The following is a 19,304-nucleotide window of genomic DNA, read 5'->3' as shown; positions in this document are numbered from 1 at the left end:
TGGAATCTCAAAAACATTCGTTTCGACCATCAATGATAGTAGTCGTTTAAAAAGTAGTTATATTTAGTTACCCGAAATGCTGTTTTGTTCTTTTAAAAAAACGTATCCCCACTGAACTAAAGGATAAATAGGGGTGTATTCTGATAATGCCTAAGGTTTGTCTGGTGTAGTTGGCACACTAGGCAAAAATTGCAAATAACATGATGCATGGAGTGCATAGTTTTGTATGACATATGACGTATGACGTTGTTGTTTGACAAATCCTGGAATACAAAAACCATGAAATCCTGAAAACTAAACTGCACTTACTTGTACTTGACTTACTTGCACTTACTTGCACTTACTTGTACTTACTGCACTTGACAGATGACACTACGGTACTTCACAAGTTGATGCAAATATCCAGATTGTGTTTTCACTTGCAAGTTTTGCTGCGTACGTATAACCAGCAGCGTTTCTTGGTGACTGAAATTATGGGTGAAAACGACGTATATATCAGTATCACTCCCATATCGCTCACTAATTACCAAGAAAACAACAAATAAGTAAAATAGAACTTGTGATTAAGTGAGTTAAGCCTGTTAAGCAAACTTGCCATACAGCTGTAATATCAACGTGTCATATATGACAGTTTTTTTTTCAAAGTAATCGGCGAGGCCATTTTGTTTTCGAAGAGCCCGCGCCTCTTTTGCTGGATGACGGGAAGAGGCAGAAGAGCTTCCGAGAAGAGTCCAAATCGAACGACCGGAAAGCTCTTCTTCCAGAAGTACAAATCGCATGCGCCTAAGGAGAAAGGGTGACGCCTTCATCACACATCGCTACGCTATAAACCCTGTTAGGGGGGGAGCGAGAGGTGTGTGGAAGGAATGCGCGGCACTTCATTGGGAGGCAGGAGGGTGGAGGGGACCGAGAGAGAGTGGGGGGGTAGAAAAGGTGACCGGCGGGGGGGGGGGGGGGGGGGTTAGCAAAGATGATATGCAATGAGAATGATGTGTTATGATGGCCGGAGACTATAACTATCTATTAATACAATGAAAGTATATCGCACAAAGATGTTAGTCAATAAAAAAAATGGGTACGTAAAAACAAAAAGGGAGCTCTGTCTACTGTAACGCCATGGCTTGCAAAAGCAGCCTGCATCTTCAAAAAAAAAAGTGAAAATCAAGCAGGAAATCAGAGAAATGTGCAAATCAGAGCGAGCAAACAAAATGTTACTTTCACTAGCAAAGCTCGAGTTCAACATGGGAGAGTTCCAAATGTGTTTTTTTACGGCATAGCCCATCGCCATCGGGCAGAGCCGTCTAGAACAATGTGTATGTATGTATGTCCCCTCAAACTATACCAATCAGACCTGGGAATCTGGTCACATGACAGGGTGATGTGATTACGTCTGATGACATTACGGAGGGGTTGCGGCTGACTCTCCACACACCACCATTTTGATTTATATGCCGAACATATCGTCGAACCTGTCCTGTATCACAATCGCCATGCTCTACCTTTACATTTTTCATTCAGTGTGAAACACAAACAAACCGATTGTTAAAATGATCATCAAATATCGAAAGCATCGGCGTTGCAGCTCTTCCAACAATACAGTACGTATAGGCCTTTAATAGGTGTTATGACTCACTGTCCGCTTCAGACCAATTAAACCCAGGTTTCTTGATACAGTGGTATCGTTTCAGTCGTATAGTTTTCGTAATATTAATAGTATGAGCGGTACCCGTGAAAATCACGGGCATAAATAGTGTTTATGTTCATACAAACTAACTTGCCCTTCCTCTTCCTTTCAAAATAATTGTCAGTTGGCACCAACATTCATTCTGGCGGATCTCCTGAATATCGCTTTGTATTCAAATGCAGTATTGTCTCTTATAGTGTGGTTACTGGTAAGTATCCCCTTTACATTTCTGATCGCATTTATATTTGTATTAAAATGCGTAGCAGGCCTCTCGTCGCTGCGCGTCCGGCACACATCGAGACGTCTTCTTCTTCTCCTCGGTATCAAGTGCAGCGTCTCACTGTGCATAAAACAAAATGGCGTGGGATATTCAAAACTTTTCACTGATTTTCAGCTTTTATTCCACACTTAGACATTTGGAGACATATGTATGCTTTATATGGAAGGGTTAGTCATAACTACATAGTATCACACATATCTTGGGGCGACAGGAGCAATAGCTGGAGAGACGTTAGGATTACAAACTTCAGAAATGAGCGTTTTAATGATATAGATAGTAAATATAACCATAACGCTTTAATCCCAATGTCATGAATGGAAAGTTGATGGATTGAAGCGGTGTAACCGTGGAAGTAAGGAATTCACATGGGGTTTTTTTGGTTTTGTTTTTTAATAATAGAATTTTCGTAATAACGTAATGTTTTTATTATAGTAAATCTAATCGTAACACTAATCCCTTTGTAGTGACCAACGTTACTGGAGGTTAAATATATATCTTGTATACCGGTAAATTAAAGTAACGGCAGTTTTGTGTCCGGACGTCATGCTACGTCATTATGTATATGATGTCATTACGGCGTAAATACCTGCTCACTTTGAGAGCGGCTGGAATGGTCATTCCTCTTTGGGTTATATCGATTACAGTCTATGGTCGGGTCTCAAGAACATTGGGTGTGTTATTTTACTAAGTTTCTTGTGGAGAGATCACCAAGTTATTAAAGCATTCGAGCAAGGACTCCATTCAAAACCCTTGAGGAACAGCTGGCTTGGCAAGCGCTAGCTACCTGCTTGGTAAATGAGCACACCTGCAACCCTTGTGGGGTACATAGATTACAGTAGATCTTCGCTGAGTTCTGTAAGTAAAACTTACCTCATGGATGTCAGAATTCCTCAATTTTTCTTTAATGTTATAAACAGCATTAGCGACTGTTAAAAAAGCTAATAATGTGTGTTTGTGGTTTACAATATTTTACAAGCCTGGCTACGCCGCTGTTAGACTTTTGGTCTTGTTTTTTAATGTGTATTTTTATAGTGGTTATTTTAAAAGAACTACATACAACTATATTAATCTATAATGAAAGTAGATCGCACAAAAATGAGTCGATGCGATCTGGTGTAATAAAAAAAAACCATAAATGAATCTTCGAGACACCCTCTTTATTACTTTGAAATATCTGCAATCTGGGTCCATCGTCGAGAGGGAATTTTATAAACAGATCGTAGGCACAGTGGAGTGACACCATATCCCATGGAAGTATGAATTAAGTTAAATTAAAAAATACTAACCCCAGAAGGAGAATGAGTCTCGCTTAAATAAATGCATATGTACACATGGTTATAAGAATCACTAGATATGGTAAATTTTGTAAGATTTCACTCCAGATTTGGACATTTATTTAGTCTACACCATCCAATCCTCATATCCGAATCAAGATTTTGATATGCTTCAATTATGTAATGATAATAATGGATCGTGTTTCCAAGGCAAGGCACGTTTGAACAGGCCAAAACTAATGGCGGATTAAGAACCTAGCCAGTGGCAGTGGGCTGACCAAGATGGCGGGCCACCATATTGGCAAGCCTTTTTCGGTTTTTTTCTTATGAGCGAGGAGGAAGTGAATATCTCACTCCCTCCTATGAGTTAATCATCTTCAAAAAGGGTGTCATAACACACCCAAACACTGTTTTCATCCTTGCAATCTGTTAGAGATCCAGGTGTATGCATGCAAAGTTTGGGGCCACTAAGTTTCATGGTTTTGAAGTTTTGGAGACAGACGTACAGATGGACACTGCCTTTTATTATTATGATTGAATCAATTAATTGATTAATTACTTAATTATTATAGATTAATTAAGCACTTATTTATTTCCTTTCTTATTTTGGGCTATATCTTAGGCACCATTTGAGTTAAAAAAAAACCACCGTTTAGAGGCCATTTTTCCCCGCAAAGCGGGGATTGGCCTTTTTGGGGACCGTGGTAGTTGTTGTTTTTTGGTCCCCTTTTGAGTTTTTGAGTTAGGAAGTTTTAGTTAGGAAGTTAAGAAGTTAGTTAGGAAGGATTTGAGTTAGGAAGCTGATATTTGGACACGACGATGACCAAGTGATTTGGCTGTAAAGGGTATTTTTGATTTATTGATTGATCAATTTATTATTTAATTATTTGTTTAATGACATGATTAATTTTTTTAAAAATTAGTTAGATTCGGATGAAACTCTGGTGGTTTGGGTATTCTATTACCCGATTGATTATTACATTTTTTCCCGATTATCATTTATTTATTTTCGTTATTAATCATTTATTTATTTTCTTTCTCATCTGCGCAATATCTCGGGCACCTTTTAAGCGAGGAAGCTAATATTTGGACATGACAGTGACCAAGTGATGTGGCTATAAAGGATATTTTCGATTTATCAATTAATCGATTAATTACTTGTTGATTAGTCAATCAATTGATTATTTTTGTTGATGACTTATTTAATTAATTTTCAAGAAGTTACAGCTTCAGATGAAACTGGTGGTTGAGGTATGCTATTGGCCAATTGATTATGAAATTATTTTACGATTACTATTTATTGATTTTAATTATGGAATTGATCGATTAATTATTGTACACCTCTCCGTATCTATGTGCTGCACGGCGGTATTGCCGGGCTCCTAAGGCACCCCGACAGTGCCGTGCTGGAGGATGTTATTTATTTATTTTGTATATGGGTGGTGTACTTTCAATGTATCAGTACATGTTTTTATTTGATCCAATATGGCTGCCAGACCACTTGACCAATATAAATTTACATTCTCTAATATAATTGTTGCATAGATCATGCTCAAGAAATTTCAAACTGATCAGACTAAGCATTGTCCCTGTCGAATTATGACGTTACAATTAAGGCACCAATGATGTCATCGTTAACACTTATTCCCCATAAGGAGTTCTTTACAATGAGCCACGTTTCAATTTTTTCCATGCAGCGGTTTTGGAGATGTAGAGGTGCAACGGTTTTTGGTTTTTCCAAGATGGCACCTTTACCACATGACCTATGTCGTCATAATCATTAAAATATTCCACAGGAGGAGGTGCTCCTGAGGTGTAAATGTCGTGTCCATCAGACCAACAGTTGGAAAGAAAAAAAAATTCATACTGATTGGATGAAGCGTTATAATTGTGAAATTATGATGTCAGAACGAAGGCACCAGTGACATCATTAACATATCTCATTCCCCATGGGGAGTACTTGACAATGAGCCATGGAGCACTTGCAGAGATATCAAGGTGTGAAGTTTTTCCAAAATGGCGCCTGCACCACGTGACCTATGATGTCATAATTATCACAAAAATTCTAGAAGCGGAGGAGCTCCCATGGTGAAAATTTGTCAATCGGACCAACAATTGCAGAGAAAAAAAAACAAACAAAAAAAACGTTCATACTGATTGGATGAAGTGTTGTACTTGTCAAATGACGTCATAACTAAGGTACTGATGACATCATTAACATATTCCTCATGGGGAGTACTTGACAAGGCACCATGTTTCAATTTTTTCCATGGAGTGGCTTCGGAGATGCAGAAGTACAACGTTTTTCGGTTTTTCAAAGATTGTGCCTGTACCACGTGACGTATGACATCATAATTATCATTAAGAAATTCTACAGGAGGAGGCCCTCCTATGGTGAAAATTTAGTATCCATCGGCCTAACAGTTAGAGAAAATATAAATTTCATACTGATCCGATGAAGCGTTGTACTTGTCGAAATATGACGTCATGAAGGCACCGATTTTATTTATATATATATATATATATATATATATATATATATATATATATATATATATATATATATATATATATACTGAAACGCAAAAGAAACTTACCACCTTTGAAACCTTTAAATATCAACAATAACACTGCGTGTAGTAAATGTGTGAACTTATTTGTGGACAATAGTGTCCTCACTGTCAGACAAAACGGTCACGGATGGTCACTTGATCCTTCAATGGTCACTTCATAGCACAGCTGTTGAACAGCCGTTTTGACTGTCGGTGATTAGCCAAGGGGTACGGGATGATTTTAATGAGCTGCACGTGATGTCTTGATATTGGCTTTAAAAAGGCCAGTGCAAAATGGGCATTTTGACCGAAAAATTTGACCATTTTGACCAACTTCAAAAAGACCGAAAACACAAAAGAAACTTACCACCTTTGAAACCTTTAAATATCAACAATAACACTGCGTATAGTAAATGTGTGAACTTATTTGTGGACAATAGTGTCGTCACTGTCAGACAAAACGGTCACGGATGGTCACTTGAACCTTCAATGGTCACTTCATAGCACAGCTGTTGAACAGCCGTTTTGACTGTCAGCGATTAGCCAAGGGGTATGGGATGATTTTAATGAGCTGCACGTGATGTCTTGATATTGGCTTTAAAAAGGCCAGTGCAAAATGTGCATTTCAATCAACATGCCACGATTGTCAAGGGATCAACGGCAGCGTGCCCTGGGCATGCTGCAAGGCGGACTGAGCTACCGTGAGGTGGCATGTCGCCTTGGCTGTTCACACCAGACGATATCGGCTCTGGTGGACAGAGACACCCTCCACAACTCTGCAGATGACAGACCTCGATCAGGGAGGCCAAGAGTCACCACTGCAAGGCAGGACAGGCAGATGGTCCGGTCACCTGCGGGATCGATTCCGTCCAGCATCCCGCACTGCGGCAGAAACTCCGGGGCATGCAAACGCACGGATCTCCAATGATACTGCACGAAGACGACTGCATGACTATGGTCTGACTGCCAGAAGACCATACAGAGGCCCCGTGATGACGGTTGCCCATCGCCGCAACCGTCAGAGATGGTGCCAGCAGCATCAGCGGTGGACCTTGGTGCAGTGGAACGAGGTCGCTTTCAGCGATGCGTCAAGGTTCTGTGTGGACAGTCCTGATGGGCGTGAGCGTGTCTGGAGAAGAACTGGCGAGCGATATGCCGATTGTTGTGTGCGTCAAGCCAACAGGTGAGGTGGCCCAAGTGTGATGGTGTGGGCCGCCATATCAGGCCGGTACAGGACGCCACTGGTGGTTGTGGATGGGAATTTTAACGCCCAGCGGTATGTGGATAACATCCTGCGACCTCATCTGCTGCCATTCCTGCTAGACCACCCAGAACTGAGAACCTTTCAGCACAACGCTCGTCCCCATGCTGCTCGCTTTACCACTGCATTTCCCCAAGGCGAGAACATCAACACCATGCAGTGGCCTGCGCTCTCCCCTGACCTGAATCCCATAGAGCACCTGTGGGATGAGCTTGGAAGACGCGTAGTTGGCAGGGCCAGGACACGGGCAGAGCTGCTTCAGACATTGAGGACTGAGTGGGACAGAATCCAGCAGCAATCCATCCAAAGACTGGTAGGCAGTATACGCCGACGATGCACTGCCTGTATCCAAAACAATGGTGGCCATACACGCTATTGAAAGGGGACTGACATTGCACCCTGTGCTGTTCTGTACTGTAGAACAAACTGTTGTGATGGTGTATGTTGGTCAAAAACTTGACATGTCATCAATAAAATGCCAATGTTTCAATTAGCAATTGTTGGTTTGTTTTATTTTGAACTGTTACAATTTTATAACATTTCAAACAAGTGGTAAGTTTCTTTTGCGTTTTCGGTCTATTTGAAGTTGGTCAAAATGGTCAAAATGGTCAAATTTTTTGGTCAAAATGCCCATTTTGCACTGGCCTTTTTAAAGCCAATATCAAGACATCACGTGCAGCTCATTAAAATCATCCCGTACCCCTTGGCTAATCACTGACAGTCAAAACGGCTGTTCAACAGCTGTGCTATGAAGTGACCATTGAAGGTTCAAGTGACCATCCGTGACCGTTTTGTCTGACAGTGAGGATACTATTGTCCACAAATAAGTTCACACATTTACTATACGCAGTGTTATTGTTGATATTTAAAGGTTTCAAATGTGGTAAGTTTCTTTTGTGTTTTCGGTCTTTTTGAAGTTGGTCAAAATGGTCAAATCTTTCGGTCAAAATACCCATTTTGCACTGGCCTTTTTAAAGCCAATATCAAGACATCACGTGCAGCTCATTAAAATCATCCTGTACCCCTTGGCTAATCACTGACAGTCAAAACGGCTGTTCAACAGCTGTGCTATGAAGTGACCATTGAAGGTTCAAGTGACCATCCGTGACCGTTTTGTCTGACAGCGAGGACACTATTGTCCACAAATAAGTTCACACATTTACTACACGCAGTGTTATTGTTGATATTTAAAGGTTTCAAAGGTGGTAAGTTTCTTTTGCGTTTCAGTATATATATATATATATATATAGTAGACAACGTAACGAGCGTTGTGGAGCACTGTTGATATTTGATGGGCCATGAGTGGAGTGTTCACATTTCATGAACGGTAGCAAGTTAAATGCGGCACTGGTTACCCATCTGATATTAAGAGTGGTACACAACATGAGTTAGGATTTGTATTTATGCCATGATCCCTCAAATTCGATGTTTTTGGGTGGAAAACAACTCGGATCTTCAGCACAAAACTTGCTCAATCGATGGCGTCATATTAGCGATTACATGTTCCAAAATGGCCGCCGAAAGTTGCTCATGCCACTAAAGGATACGTCAGGCATGTCCATTCAATTTTATACATTGCCTATAGAAAGTGTACACCCCCTTTCAAAACTGTCACCTTTTTTGTCGAACAGCCTGGAATGAAATTGCATTAAATGATTTTTTTTTTCTCCACCTTTATTTCCACATCGTAACTCAGAACTTCGAAGAGAAAAATAAATTCTACAAATTTCAGAAAATTAATGAAAGACAAATCTAGAATATCTTGGTTGGATAGGAGTCCACCGCCCTGAGTTACTACTTGTTGGAAGCACCTTTGACAGCAACCACAGTTGAGTCTGGGATAGGTCTTTAGCAACTTTGTGCACCTTGATTGGGCAATATTTGCCCATTCTGTACAAAACTGTTCAGCTCAGTCGAGTTGTGTGGGGAGCGTTGATGGACAACAATCTTTGTCGTGCCACAGATTTCCGATTGGATTTAGGTCGGGGCTCTGACTGGGCCACTCGAGGACATTTACCTTTTTGTTCTCTCAGCCGCTTGGATGTAACTTTGGCTGTGTGCTTCGGGTCGTTGTCATGCTGAAAGGTGAATTTCCATCCCAATTTCTGCTTTCTTGCAGAGGGCAGCAGGTTTTTCTCTAGGATTTTTCTGTATTTTGCTCCATCCTTTTTCCCTTCTGTCAAGTGATCCAGGATGGCTTTCTTTGACCCAGCATGGCTTTCTTTGACCCAGCATGGCTTTCTTTGACCCAGCATGGCTTTCTTTGACCCAGCATGGCTTTCTTTGACCCAGCATGGCTTTCTTTGACCCAGCATGGCTTTCTTTGACCCAGCATGGCTTTCTTTGACCCAGCATGGCTGTCTTTGACCCAGCATGGCTGTCTTTGACCCAGCATGGCTGTCTTTGACCCAGCATGGCTGTCTTTGACCCAGCATGGCTGTCTTTGACCCAGCATGGCTGTCTTTGACCCAGCATGGCTGTCTTTGACCCAGCATGGCTGTCTTTGACCCAGCATGGCTTTCTTTGACCCAGCATGGCTTTCTTTGACCCAGCATGGCTTTCTTTGACCCAGCATGGCTTTCTTTGACCCAGCATGGCTTTCTTTGACCCAGCATGGCTTTCTTTGACCCAGCATGGCTTTCTTTGACCCAGCATGGCTTTCTTTGACCCAGCATGGCTTTCTTTGACCCAGCATGGCTTTCTTTGACCCAGCATGGCTTGCTTTGACCCAGCATGGCTTTCTTTGACCCAGCATGGCTTTCTTTGACCCAGCATGGCTTTCTTTGACCCAGCATGGCTTTCTTTGACCCAGCATGGCTTTCTTTGACCCAGCATGGCTTTCTTTGACCCAGCATGGCTTTCTTTGACCCAGCATGGCTTTCTTTGACCCAGCATGGCTTTCTTTGACCCAGCATGGCTTTCTTTGACCCAGCATGGCTTTCTTTGACCCAGCATGGCTTTCTTTGACCCAGCATGGCTTTCTTTGACCCAGCATGGCTTTCTTTGACCCAGCATGGCTTTCTTTGACCCAGCATGGCTTTCTTTGACCCAGCATGGCTTTATTTGACCCAGCATGGCTTTCTTTGACCCAGCATGGCTTTCTTTGACCCAGCATGGCTCTCTTTGACCCAGCATGGCTCTCTTTGACCCAGCATGGCTCTCTTTGACCCAACATGGCTCTCTTTGATCCAACATGGCTCTCTTTGATCCAACATGGCTGCAGATTAGAACCACCGCGACTAGCGAGCTTCCCGCTCCTTGGTTAAACGTTGCCTTACCGTTACCACAGCAACCCTAACTTGGGGTCGTGCTCAACAGCCACCTGTTTTATGTACTGTGGATGGCTGTTGGCTAATATCAGACCAATGAAGGAAAGGACATGGTGAGCAGGTCAAACGTTTAATAGTTCAACCAATACATTCATGTAACAAGCACAATGTTTATTCAATCATTCAGGGGGACGAATCAAAAGTCCCGACAAATGACAAGTCGAGACCTCCCCTGGTAAATGACTGGTCGAGCACAGTTTTTGCTTTTTTTTCAACTTTCAGGCCACAAGAGCCCTTCTTCAGAAACGCCGATTTTATAATTTGTGCAACATCTGAGAATTGATGGTGCGAATGAGAAACTGAACAATATCACCATAGATAAGAGAAATTAAATGACCAAAAAATGACGTCAATTGAATGATCAATGGAACACCAAGGACAAATGAATGGAAGGCCGGAGATCCCGGCATAAAAAGTAGCGTCCCTCAAAAATAACTAAACCTACTGCCCCATGAAAAGAATGCTTCGCGTAAACTTGTTTTGGAACGACTTCTCTTTCAGGTCAGGCATTTGCAATCTGGCAACATGATGAATAAGATTATCATGGGACGACCCGGCTACAAAACTGAAGGTGTGGTTGCCAATACCTGATGCGGATTCCAGTACACGAGTACATGGTCACTGAGGCCAAATACATCCTGTGTGCCAACAGCAGAAACAACAAGCAACTGAAGTCTTTGTCGAATGGCTGTAGGACACAATTTACGTGTGCCAGTTTGGGCTCTCAGGCACTTCTCACCAACAGTCAGTCACAGCTTGGATCAGACCGTGGGAGAGTCAGGTGGAGCGTCGAGGCTAAATTGCGTTGCTCAATGCAATACTCGTTGGCAGGTCGTCAAAATAAATTGTCCGGTATATCTGCAGAAATAGAGCAATATTCCAATTATTCATTCTCCGCATCGGATCGAGTGCTTCGAGCAAAGAATGTGCGAATGATCTCTGGTGGACAATCAATGAAGACTCAACACTGAAACCTCAGATCAAATCAAGCAGCTGGCTATGCAAGTCGTATAAATTATAGTACAACCTAATTTTGAAGGATCTGACTAACCTTTATAAAGCTGCATTTTGCCTGAGAGTTCACTCAAACGCAGACTCATTGACTCGAGGCTTTGCAGGTAGTTGCTGCAGGTTGTCTTGGCTCGCTTCTCACGAGCTAAGGCGTTTTTGTGCAGCTGGTCCAGGTGCTCGACCTCATCAATTAGGGAATTGATTTTCCTTTTGATGGCGGCTCCAGAAGGGCACAGGTACTCTGGTGGAAGGGCGTACATATGGTCCTAAAAAAGAAAATCAACCACTCAGTCCAGTAGGCACTGACCTGAGGGTGTTGCCTGGACACACAACATACCGGTATATACAGGGTGTCCCATAAATCTGGAACCATAAAGCAAAATAAGTGATTCAAGATTTATTTATTTTTGTTTAAGAATGATTTTTAAGAAATGACAAAATAGTGTGGTTTCAGAGGAAAAAGCAAGTTTGCTAACAAATGAACACAAGACAAAATTCTGAATAAAGAACAAGAAATACAAGAGGAACTTTTTTTTATGGGAGCCACTTTTCTTACATTGATCGGATGAGATGGCAGATCGAATATTGTGGGGATGGCCCCCTCTCGTAACCTCACAATCTGTCCAGTGCAATCCAAAGAATTTTCAACGAAGTGAGCACTGCACACTCTGGCATTATCCCCTGGTGGTTTATTCCGGCTACAATTCCGAGCCCACTCACCATGCCGTGTGGGCTCCTTACTTTTGTCTGGGAACCTGGAAAGCAAAATTTTAAAAGTCAATCACCTGATTGCTGTGATGGAATTCCTCCTGCCAGAAAGCCAACTCAAATATTGATCATTCAACTAACAGATAAGAGGTTGATTCACTGTGGTACACAACAGGATTTACATACAGGATCGGTAAGCTTGCCTTCAGAAAGTATTCACACCCCTTGACTTTTTCACATTTTGTTGTGTTACAGCATGAATTTAAAATGGATGGATGTCACCATGGATGTCTACGGGTGGTGTCCAGTGTCGAGGAAGAGTGAACACTGATTGAATGTCAACACCAATAACAATGTCAAATATATAATTCACTGGAGAAGACTCACTCGAATATATAATAAGGATTACAACACAGTTTAACAGTCCTATGCTGGCGTACTCAAACAGGACTCGACACAACGTATCCAGCAAATCTTTTGTGCTTTTCGGTTGCATCTCGTCTTTTATTGTGTTTTGTTGAGACGAAAGGAATTCTTCTGTGCTTTGAGGCATCAGACTGAACGATGAGGGGTTGAACAAGGTCGGATTTGAGACAAGTTGTCGCCATCAGCATAGTAAAACATCTGTTCATTCAATTCAGGCCATTTGAGATAAGCTTTTAAAGATGAAAAGAATACACACATGGTATTTTGTCGTGCTGGTGCCATGAGGGCAAAACAAGTTGTCATTTACATATTCCTTCTTTTCAGATTTATCAATGTCGTCTTTATTCCTCAGTATTTCAAACTACAGCAACACACAATATCTATAATTCATGCAGATTACTGAAAGGTTTATCACCAAGTATGTTTTTCACTTTATTCGCATTCCATATTCCAAAGATTATAATACTGCTGTGCATCACGATTTGTTTTATGCATCCCCGCCCATGTTCCCGAGCTATCCTGAAATTGAGCAGAGCAAGAACAGATTTGAACAGGATGCAAGTGATAACTCACCTACTCCATAGAAGAGGGACGTTTCAATAGAATCAGAAGTCCTTGTGGACTTCTACACCGGGGCATCTCTGGGCAGTTTAGTATGACTCGTTTGAACGTGCTGTTTTAACGTACCCCATTTCGTTCAATCCTGCACTAATGCTGGCAGATGGGACAATCCCCTCTCCCTCCCCACCTTCCCTCCAATCCCCCTCAAAAGCAAGTCCAGAACACCCCTTCTCTGCCCCATTCCACCCCTCCCCACCTCCTCCCCCTCACCCCCACTCCCACTTCCCCTCCCCACCACCTTTTCCCTCCCCTTGAAAGCCCTCTGCCAAGCTGGGCATCCTCCATTATTCCAAGTCATTCCTTGAAAAAGCAGACTTGCTTAGGGCCCAATTACAAAGGCCGAGAAGGCCTTTGTAATTGAATGGACTGCTCTTCCCCCATGGGCTGGTAATCCAGCATCATGTGTGACTGTACTGGATTCTATGGAATCCTAAGCTCTCAATATCATTGCCGAGTTGACAGGACAGCCCACAGGTATATATACACTTGCCTCTGATCTGTATAGTTGGATTATAATCCCAAACCTGCTATAAACTGTCATGGTGTTTTCCATGTCAAGCAGGGCATCAATGTGTGTGCCCTCCATCAGAAGAGTGTTAAGCTGGAGGTGCCATTTTAAATAAGAGGTGTCTCCCTTGACCTATCTTGTGCCTTCCATTTGGTCTGGCACCCCGCCCTTCTCACCAAACTCTCCTATGGTATCCTTGGAAATCTCCACTCATGGCTCGTGGATTTCCTCTCCTGTCGTAGTCGATGTGTGGCTCTAAATGGAATTCTCTAATCTCCACTTCCTGTCCAAGCTGGAGTTCCAAAAGGTAGTATTCTGGACTTTTTTTTTTTCTGAATGTGCATCACGCTGACTACGACATGCTACGAATGACTTCGGATTCTATTCAAACGTCCCTCTTCTATGGAGTCGGTGAGTTATAGGACCTGTTCAAGTCAATTCTGGACTGATTTTTCCCTGTGATTTTTCTGGTCTTCATCAATCTCATTAATTATCCCTCTTCTGGTGAGTCAATGGAAAATCCTCTATCTTTTTGCTGATGACTCCACCCTCTGCCACTCCATATCTCAACCCTCAGATCGGCAGGCAGCAGCCTCTTCACTCTGCAGACCTGGAAAATATGACAAACTGGTCAAACGTGGAACGTGTCTTTCAATCCTGACAAATCTCACACTCACGACGCGATGTCGCTCTGAAAAGATGGTCTGGAAAAGCCCTCCAATCTACTTTCTCAACAATCCTCTCGAAGTTCTGTCACTCAAACTTTTGCATCTCACTATCTGCCATGATCTTTCCTGGGAAAACCAAATTTCAAAGCTGGCCTCCAAAGCCAGTGGCCGACTGGGCATCCTCCGTCATGCGAAGTGTCTTTTCTGGGCACACCTGAGCTCCTCGCCACAAACAAACCTTTCATCTACAGCTTGATGGAATACTGCTCTGCCGTCTGGAATGGTGCTCCTGCCTCACACCTATCTCGGTGTCAAGCTGCAAAAACCAAGGATTTCAGGATCATTGGTATCTCCCATGATGAAGCCGATTCTGAGGGCCTTTCACTCTCACCGCAAGCAGGTTGGTGGTCTGTCTTCTACCGACATCTCCAGCCTAGCTCCCACTGGTCTGCCTGTTCTTTGTACCCCAAATATTCCTGCAGGATGCACAATGGCTGTCAGCAACCCTCTTCTGGTGAAATTACCAAAATCGAGACTCTCTGCTCACCTTCACGCTTTCATTCCTCTTTTCTCCTCCCTCTGGAACAATATCCCACACTCTTCAATCCCTCTCCTCCCTCCAGGTCTTCAAAACAGCTGTTCACCACCATCTCTTATCTTCCCTCATCCAAAACCTTGGTCTTTTCTACCCCCGTTGATTCACCTCAAATCCACCTCCTTCAAATTACGTTTTCTTTCCTGAAAGTCCTTGTACTTGCAGTATCCATTATGTGGATACCATGCACCCCCCCCCCCCCCTTCCACAGAGCTCCGGATGTCCCTGTTCTCTACTGTCGTTTCCCTCTTGTCTCCCGCTCCCTTTATTATATGTCCTGTGTTAGCTCTTACTAAAGAAGGGTTTACCATGGGAGTTGTTGTATGCAGATGATCTGGTGTTGATTGCGGAAAGTATGGATGGACTGAAGGAAAAGATGAACAAGTGGAAGGAATGTATGGAGACAAAAGGTCTGAAGGTGAATATCGGAAAGACTAAGGTGATGGCAAGTGGTAAAGCATGTGGTGAGGTGGAAAGAACTGGGAAGTGGCCATGTGCTGTGTGCAGGAAGGGTGTCGGAGTGAACTCCATTCAATGTACAATGTGCGCTGAGTGGGTTCATCAAAAAGGCAGAGGTCTGAGAGGGTCATTAACTAGTGTGGCAGCCACATTCAAATGTAAGGTGTGCACAGAGGGAGCTGCATATGGAGGAAATGTTGAGTTGGATCGTGCAGACGGCGTGAAGCTGGAAGGTGTGAAAACATTTTGCGACCTCGGAGACATGCTGAATGGAGAAGGTGGATTAGACTCGGCATCGGTTGCTAGAGAGATGTGCATGGAAGAAGTTTCGGGAACTGAGTGGCGTGCTGATGAGGGGAGTGTCGTTGAAGCTGAAGGGAAAGGTGTATGCTGCATGTATGAGGTGTTATGATTTATGGGAGCGAGACATGGGTAATGAACGTAGAGCAGCAACAAAGATTGGAAATGCGAATGGTTCGGTGGATGTGCGGAGTATAGTTGAGAGAGGGGAAGACAAATGATGAATTGCGAAAGATGATGGGAATAGAGCCTGTGATTGCTGTGAAGAGGAACAGGTTGAGATGGTTTGGTCATGTGTTGAAGGATGGAAGTGACTGGTTGAGAAGAGTGATGGAAATGAATGTAGAAGGAAGTAGAAGACCGAGAGACTTGGCTAAAGATGGTGGAAGAAATGCGGGCAAGGGGGTTATAACAAGGAGAGATGCAGAAAATAGGGCAAAATGGAGAAGATTGTCATGGGGACCGCAAGGCTAACCCCCGCTCGAGCAGGGAAAATGGCCTTAAAATGCTTGTTGTTGTTAGCTCTTACACGAGCCTCGACTGGTATACGGTACAAAAATATTTATACACAAAGAATTAAGTTAAGCACCCCTACACAACGAATTAAGGTAAGCACCCCCTAATATATATTCTTTGTGTATATGTATACATTGGCATATATTCTAAGGTATGTGAGATCAAATAATGATTGGTATGACATTAGCAATTATCCATTGATGAAATTGAGTGATCAAAGTGAAAAAAAGTGATTGGTTGAGTCAGTGATCCGATCACGTGGGTCCTACACACGTTATTGACGCAAAGATCGCTAGAGGTCTTCTCAGAACAATGACCGTACGTTAGAAAACATAAACGTCATCCACAGTCCGTGATGGACCTATAGCTCCATACTTAAATTGAGGTGAAAATATGCCTAAAATTCCCAAAAAATTTCACCTTAAATTATTCAGAATAAAATATTGAAAACGGCATGATTGTTATGTTTTTATGTGACCATAATATCACTTCTCCAGAAAATATAGCAATATCATGGGTATATTACACTGTTTTGACGACAACGAACTTGTAATGTGCGAGGTTGTAAAAAAACGGGGGGGGTGCTTAACTTAATTCTTTGTGTATATATATATATATATACATTCATGTGAAAAGTAAGTACACCCCATGTAAAGTTTTGACTTTTTCAACAGATTTCAACATACAGCTATTTGATCTTCATTTCAACAATATTGATAAAGGTGATGTAATATAACAAATATCATGAAACATTTACATCTTGTAGTCCATTGTATAATTTAAATGAATGCAAATTCCGCATGTGGAAAAAGTAAGTACACCCTTGGCTCCAATAGGTGGTATTGTCCCCTTTGGCAGAAACAATCAAGTAGGCGGTTCTTGTAACTGTCTACCAGTCTCTGACATCGACTGGGAGAAATTTTTGCCCACTCCTCCCTGCAGAATTCTTTCAGCTGTGCGATGTTTGAGGAGTTTCTTGCATGCACAGCTCGTTTCAAATCCCTCCACAACATATCGATGGGATTTAGATCCGGACTTTGACATGGCCATTCCAGAACCCTCCATTTCTTTCTTTTCGGCCATTCCTTGGTGGATTTACTGGTATGTTTAGGGTCATTGTCATGTTGCAAGGTCCACCTTCGGTTGAGCTTCAACTTTCCGACAGATGGACTCACATTATCCTCAAGCACCCTCTGGTACAATGAAGAATTCATAGTGGATTCTATGATGGTGAGCTGCCCAGGCCCTGATGCAGCAAAGCTGCGCCAAACCATAATATTTCCACCACCATGCTTTACAGTTGGTATCAGGTTCGTGTGGTCAAATACAGTCTTTGGTTTTCGTCAAACATGTCTTCTGGTCCTGTGGCCAAATAGCTCTACCTTTGACTCATCTGTCCAGAGCACATTGTTCCAGAAGTGCTGGTCTTTGCCTCGGTGTTCATTGGCAAACTTTAGTCTTGCCCTGATGTTCTTTCTGGACAGCAAAGGTTTCCTCCTGGCACACCTCCCATGTAGATCAAATTTGTGCAGCCTCTTTCTCATGGTAGACTCGTGCACTTTGACAACAGTGGCAAGAGCTACCGGTAGGTCCCGTGATGACATTCTGGGGTTCTTAGACGTCTTCCACCATCTTGCGGTCTGCTCTCGGGCTGAATTTTCTGGGGCGGCCTGGCCTGAACAAGTTGGCAGTTGTTTGGAATCTTCTCCACTTGTAGATGATCTTCCGGACAGTCGAATGATTGATTTCAAATTGTTTGGAGATCTTTTTAAATCCCTTCCTAGACTCGTAGGCATCTTTAATTTTCTTTCTGAATGCCTCAGAGCTCTTTTGATCTGGGCATGGTGACGCCGCACACTTCAACAACAAAGAGCAAACCAAACTAAATGTCTGAGGTTTAAATAAGACAGGTTCCTCCAAGATCCTCTCTAACGATGTTCTAATCATTTGTACCTGAGCTGGTGCACCTGATTCTCATTTTAGGTATTTGAAGTAGTGATAAATGTAGGGGTGTACTTACTTTTTCCACATGTGAAATTTGCATTTGTTTATTTAAATTATACAATGGACTACAAAATGTAAATGTTTCATGATATTTGTTATATTATATCACCTTTATCTATCAATATTGTTGAAATGAACATCAAATATCTATGTTGAAAAAGTCAACTTTACATTGGGTGTACTTACTTTTTCACGTGACTGTATATATGTATATATTATAATAATAATAATCTGCCAGTATCGGTCGTTGGTGGATGTTAAAGGTCCCATGTTGTCTTTAGCAAAGAGTGGGCAAGCTATTGCCGGCACTCTGGGCAAATTACAAATTCCTGGCAGCACCTCCTCCCTCCTCCCTCCTCCCTCCTCCTTTGTCCTCTTGCTCCTTGCCCTCCCTCCCTCCCCCTCCCACCCCCTGGCCCTCCCCCTCCCACCCCCTGGCCCTCCCCCTCCCACCCCCTGGCCCTCCCCCTCCCACCCCCTGGCCCTCCCACTCCCACCCCCTGGCCCTCCCACTCCCACCCCCTGGCCCTCCCACTCCCACCCCCTGGCCCTCCCACTCCCACCCCCTGGCCCTCCCCCTCCCACCCCCTGGCCCTCCCCCTCCCACCCCCTGGCCCTCCCCCTCCCACCCCCTGGCCCTCCCCCTCCCACCCCCTGGCCCTCCCCCTCCCACCCCCTGGCCCCTGTCATCGCCCTCGATATCAGTCCCCACCAATCAAATGCAATCACAGTCGCACTAGCTTCCATACAATCAGTAATATTGACAATAACAACCACTCGGCCTACCTAATTGTCGGCCACCGGACGTAGCAAGGCTGATTTGCATCGCTGACTAAATCATGCAAACCCAGCTTATAACGGCTAAATTCGGATCATCATAGAAACGAATAATTTTACTCACTTGTGGAAGCTTATACCGCGTTGTTTTGCTCCGGTTTGATAGTTTTTGCAGTTTATCGCAAAACATTCACGCCCATTGCTGCGCCACGACTTCATCATACATACTCCAAAATGGCCGCCAAAAATTCTGTGTTTAATTTATAAATAGTTCTGTGTTTTGTTTATAAATTATTCTGTTTCATTTAATTTATATTTTGTATATCTTTTT

At 43.0% G+C, this 19,304-nt stretch overlaps 2 protein-coding genes across 4 annotated transcripts in view; one reads left to right on the top strand and one right to left on the bottom strand.

The window, feature by feature from the left end:
- CSNK2B (casein kinase 2 beta) overlaps window positions 1-19,304 on the top strand; it is a 30,522-nt gene that overhangs the window by 1,305 nt on the left and 9,913 nt on the right. The window lies entirely within an intron of this gene.
- Window positions 1,739-19,213, bottom strand: LOC137438714 (THAP domain-containing protein 2). Of its 3 annotated transcripts, none has more exons than XM_068133994.2 (4): window positions 19,098-19,210; window positions 11,948-12,146; window positions 11,432-11,657; window positions 1,739-2,024 (listed from the first exon to the last, which is right to left on the bottom strand). In XM_068133994.2, the coding sequence occupies exons 1-4, from the start codon at window positions 19,193-19,195 to the stop codon at window positions 2,008-2,010; spliced, it is 540 nt and encodes a 179-aa protein (XP_067990095.1). In that variant the 5' UTR covers window positions 19,196-19,210; the 3' UTR covers window positions 1,739-2,007. The 3 variants fall into 3 exon arrangements, 2 of the variants coding, with proteins under 2 accessions (XP_067990095.1, XP_067990093.1); XM_068133992.2 differs by lacking the exon at window positions 1,739-2,024 and adding an exon at window positions 10,437-11,238 and having other exon boundaries at window positions 19,098-19,213; XR_010986772.2 differs by lacking the exon at window positions 1,739-2,024 and having other exon boundaries at window positions 10,437-11,657; window positions 18,983-19,209.

The sequence above is a fragment of the Myxine glutinosa genome, chromosome 13 (assembly GCF_964187855.1).
Source record: "Myxine glutinosa chromosome 13, kmMyxGlut1.1, whole genome shotgun sequence".
In the NCBI taxonomy this organism is placed as follows: Eukaryota; Metazoa; Chordata; class Myxini; order Myxiniformes; family Myxinidae; genus Myxine; species Myxine glutinosa.
The sequence above is the reverse complement of the archived record's forward strand: the minus strand, read 5'-3'. Positions and strand labels throughout refer to the sequence as shown.

Excerpts from the sequence above, each read along its gene's own strand:
- LOC137438714 (XM_068133992.2), bottom strand. The coding sequence starts at position 19,195 with ATGATGAAGTCGTGGCGCAGCAATGGGCGTGAATGTTTTGCGATAAAC. Across the intron at positions 12,147-19,097 it reads CGCGGTATAAGCTTCCACAA|GTTCCCAGACAAAAGTAAGG; the intron begins GTGAGTAAAATT and ends TTTGCTTTCCAG. Across the intron at positions 11,658-11,947 it reads TGCCATCTCATCCGATCAAT|GACCATATGTACGCCCTTCC; the intron begins GTAAGAAAAGTG and ends TTTCTTTTTTAG.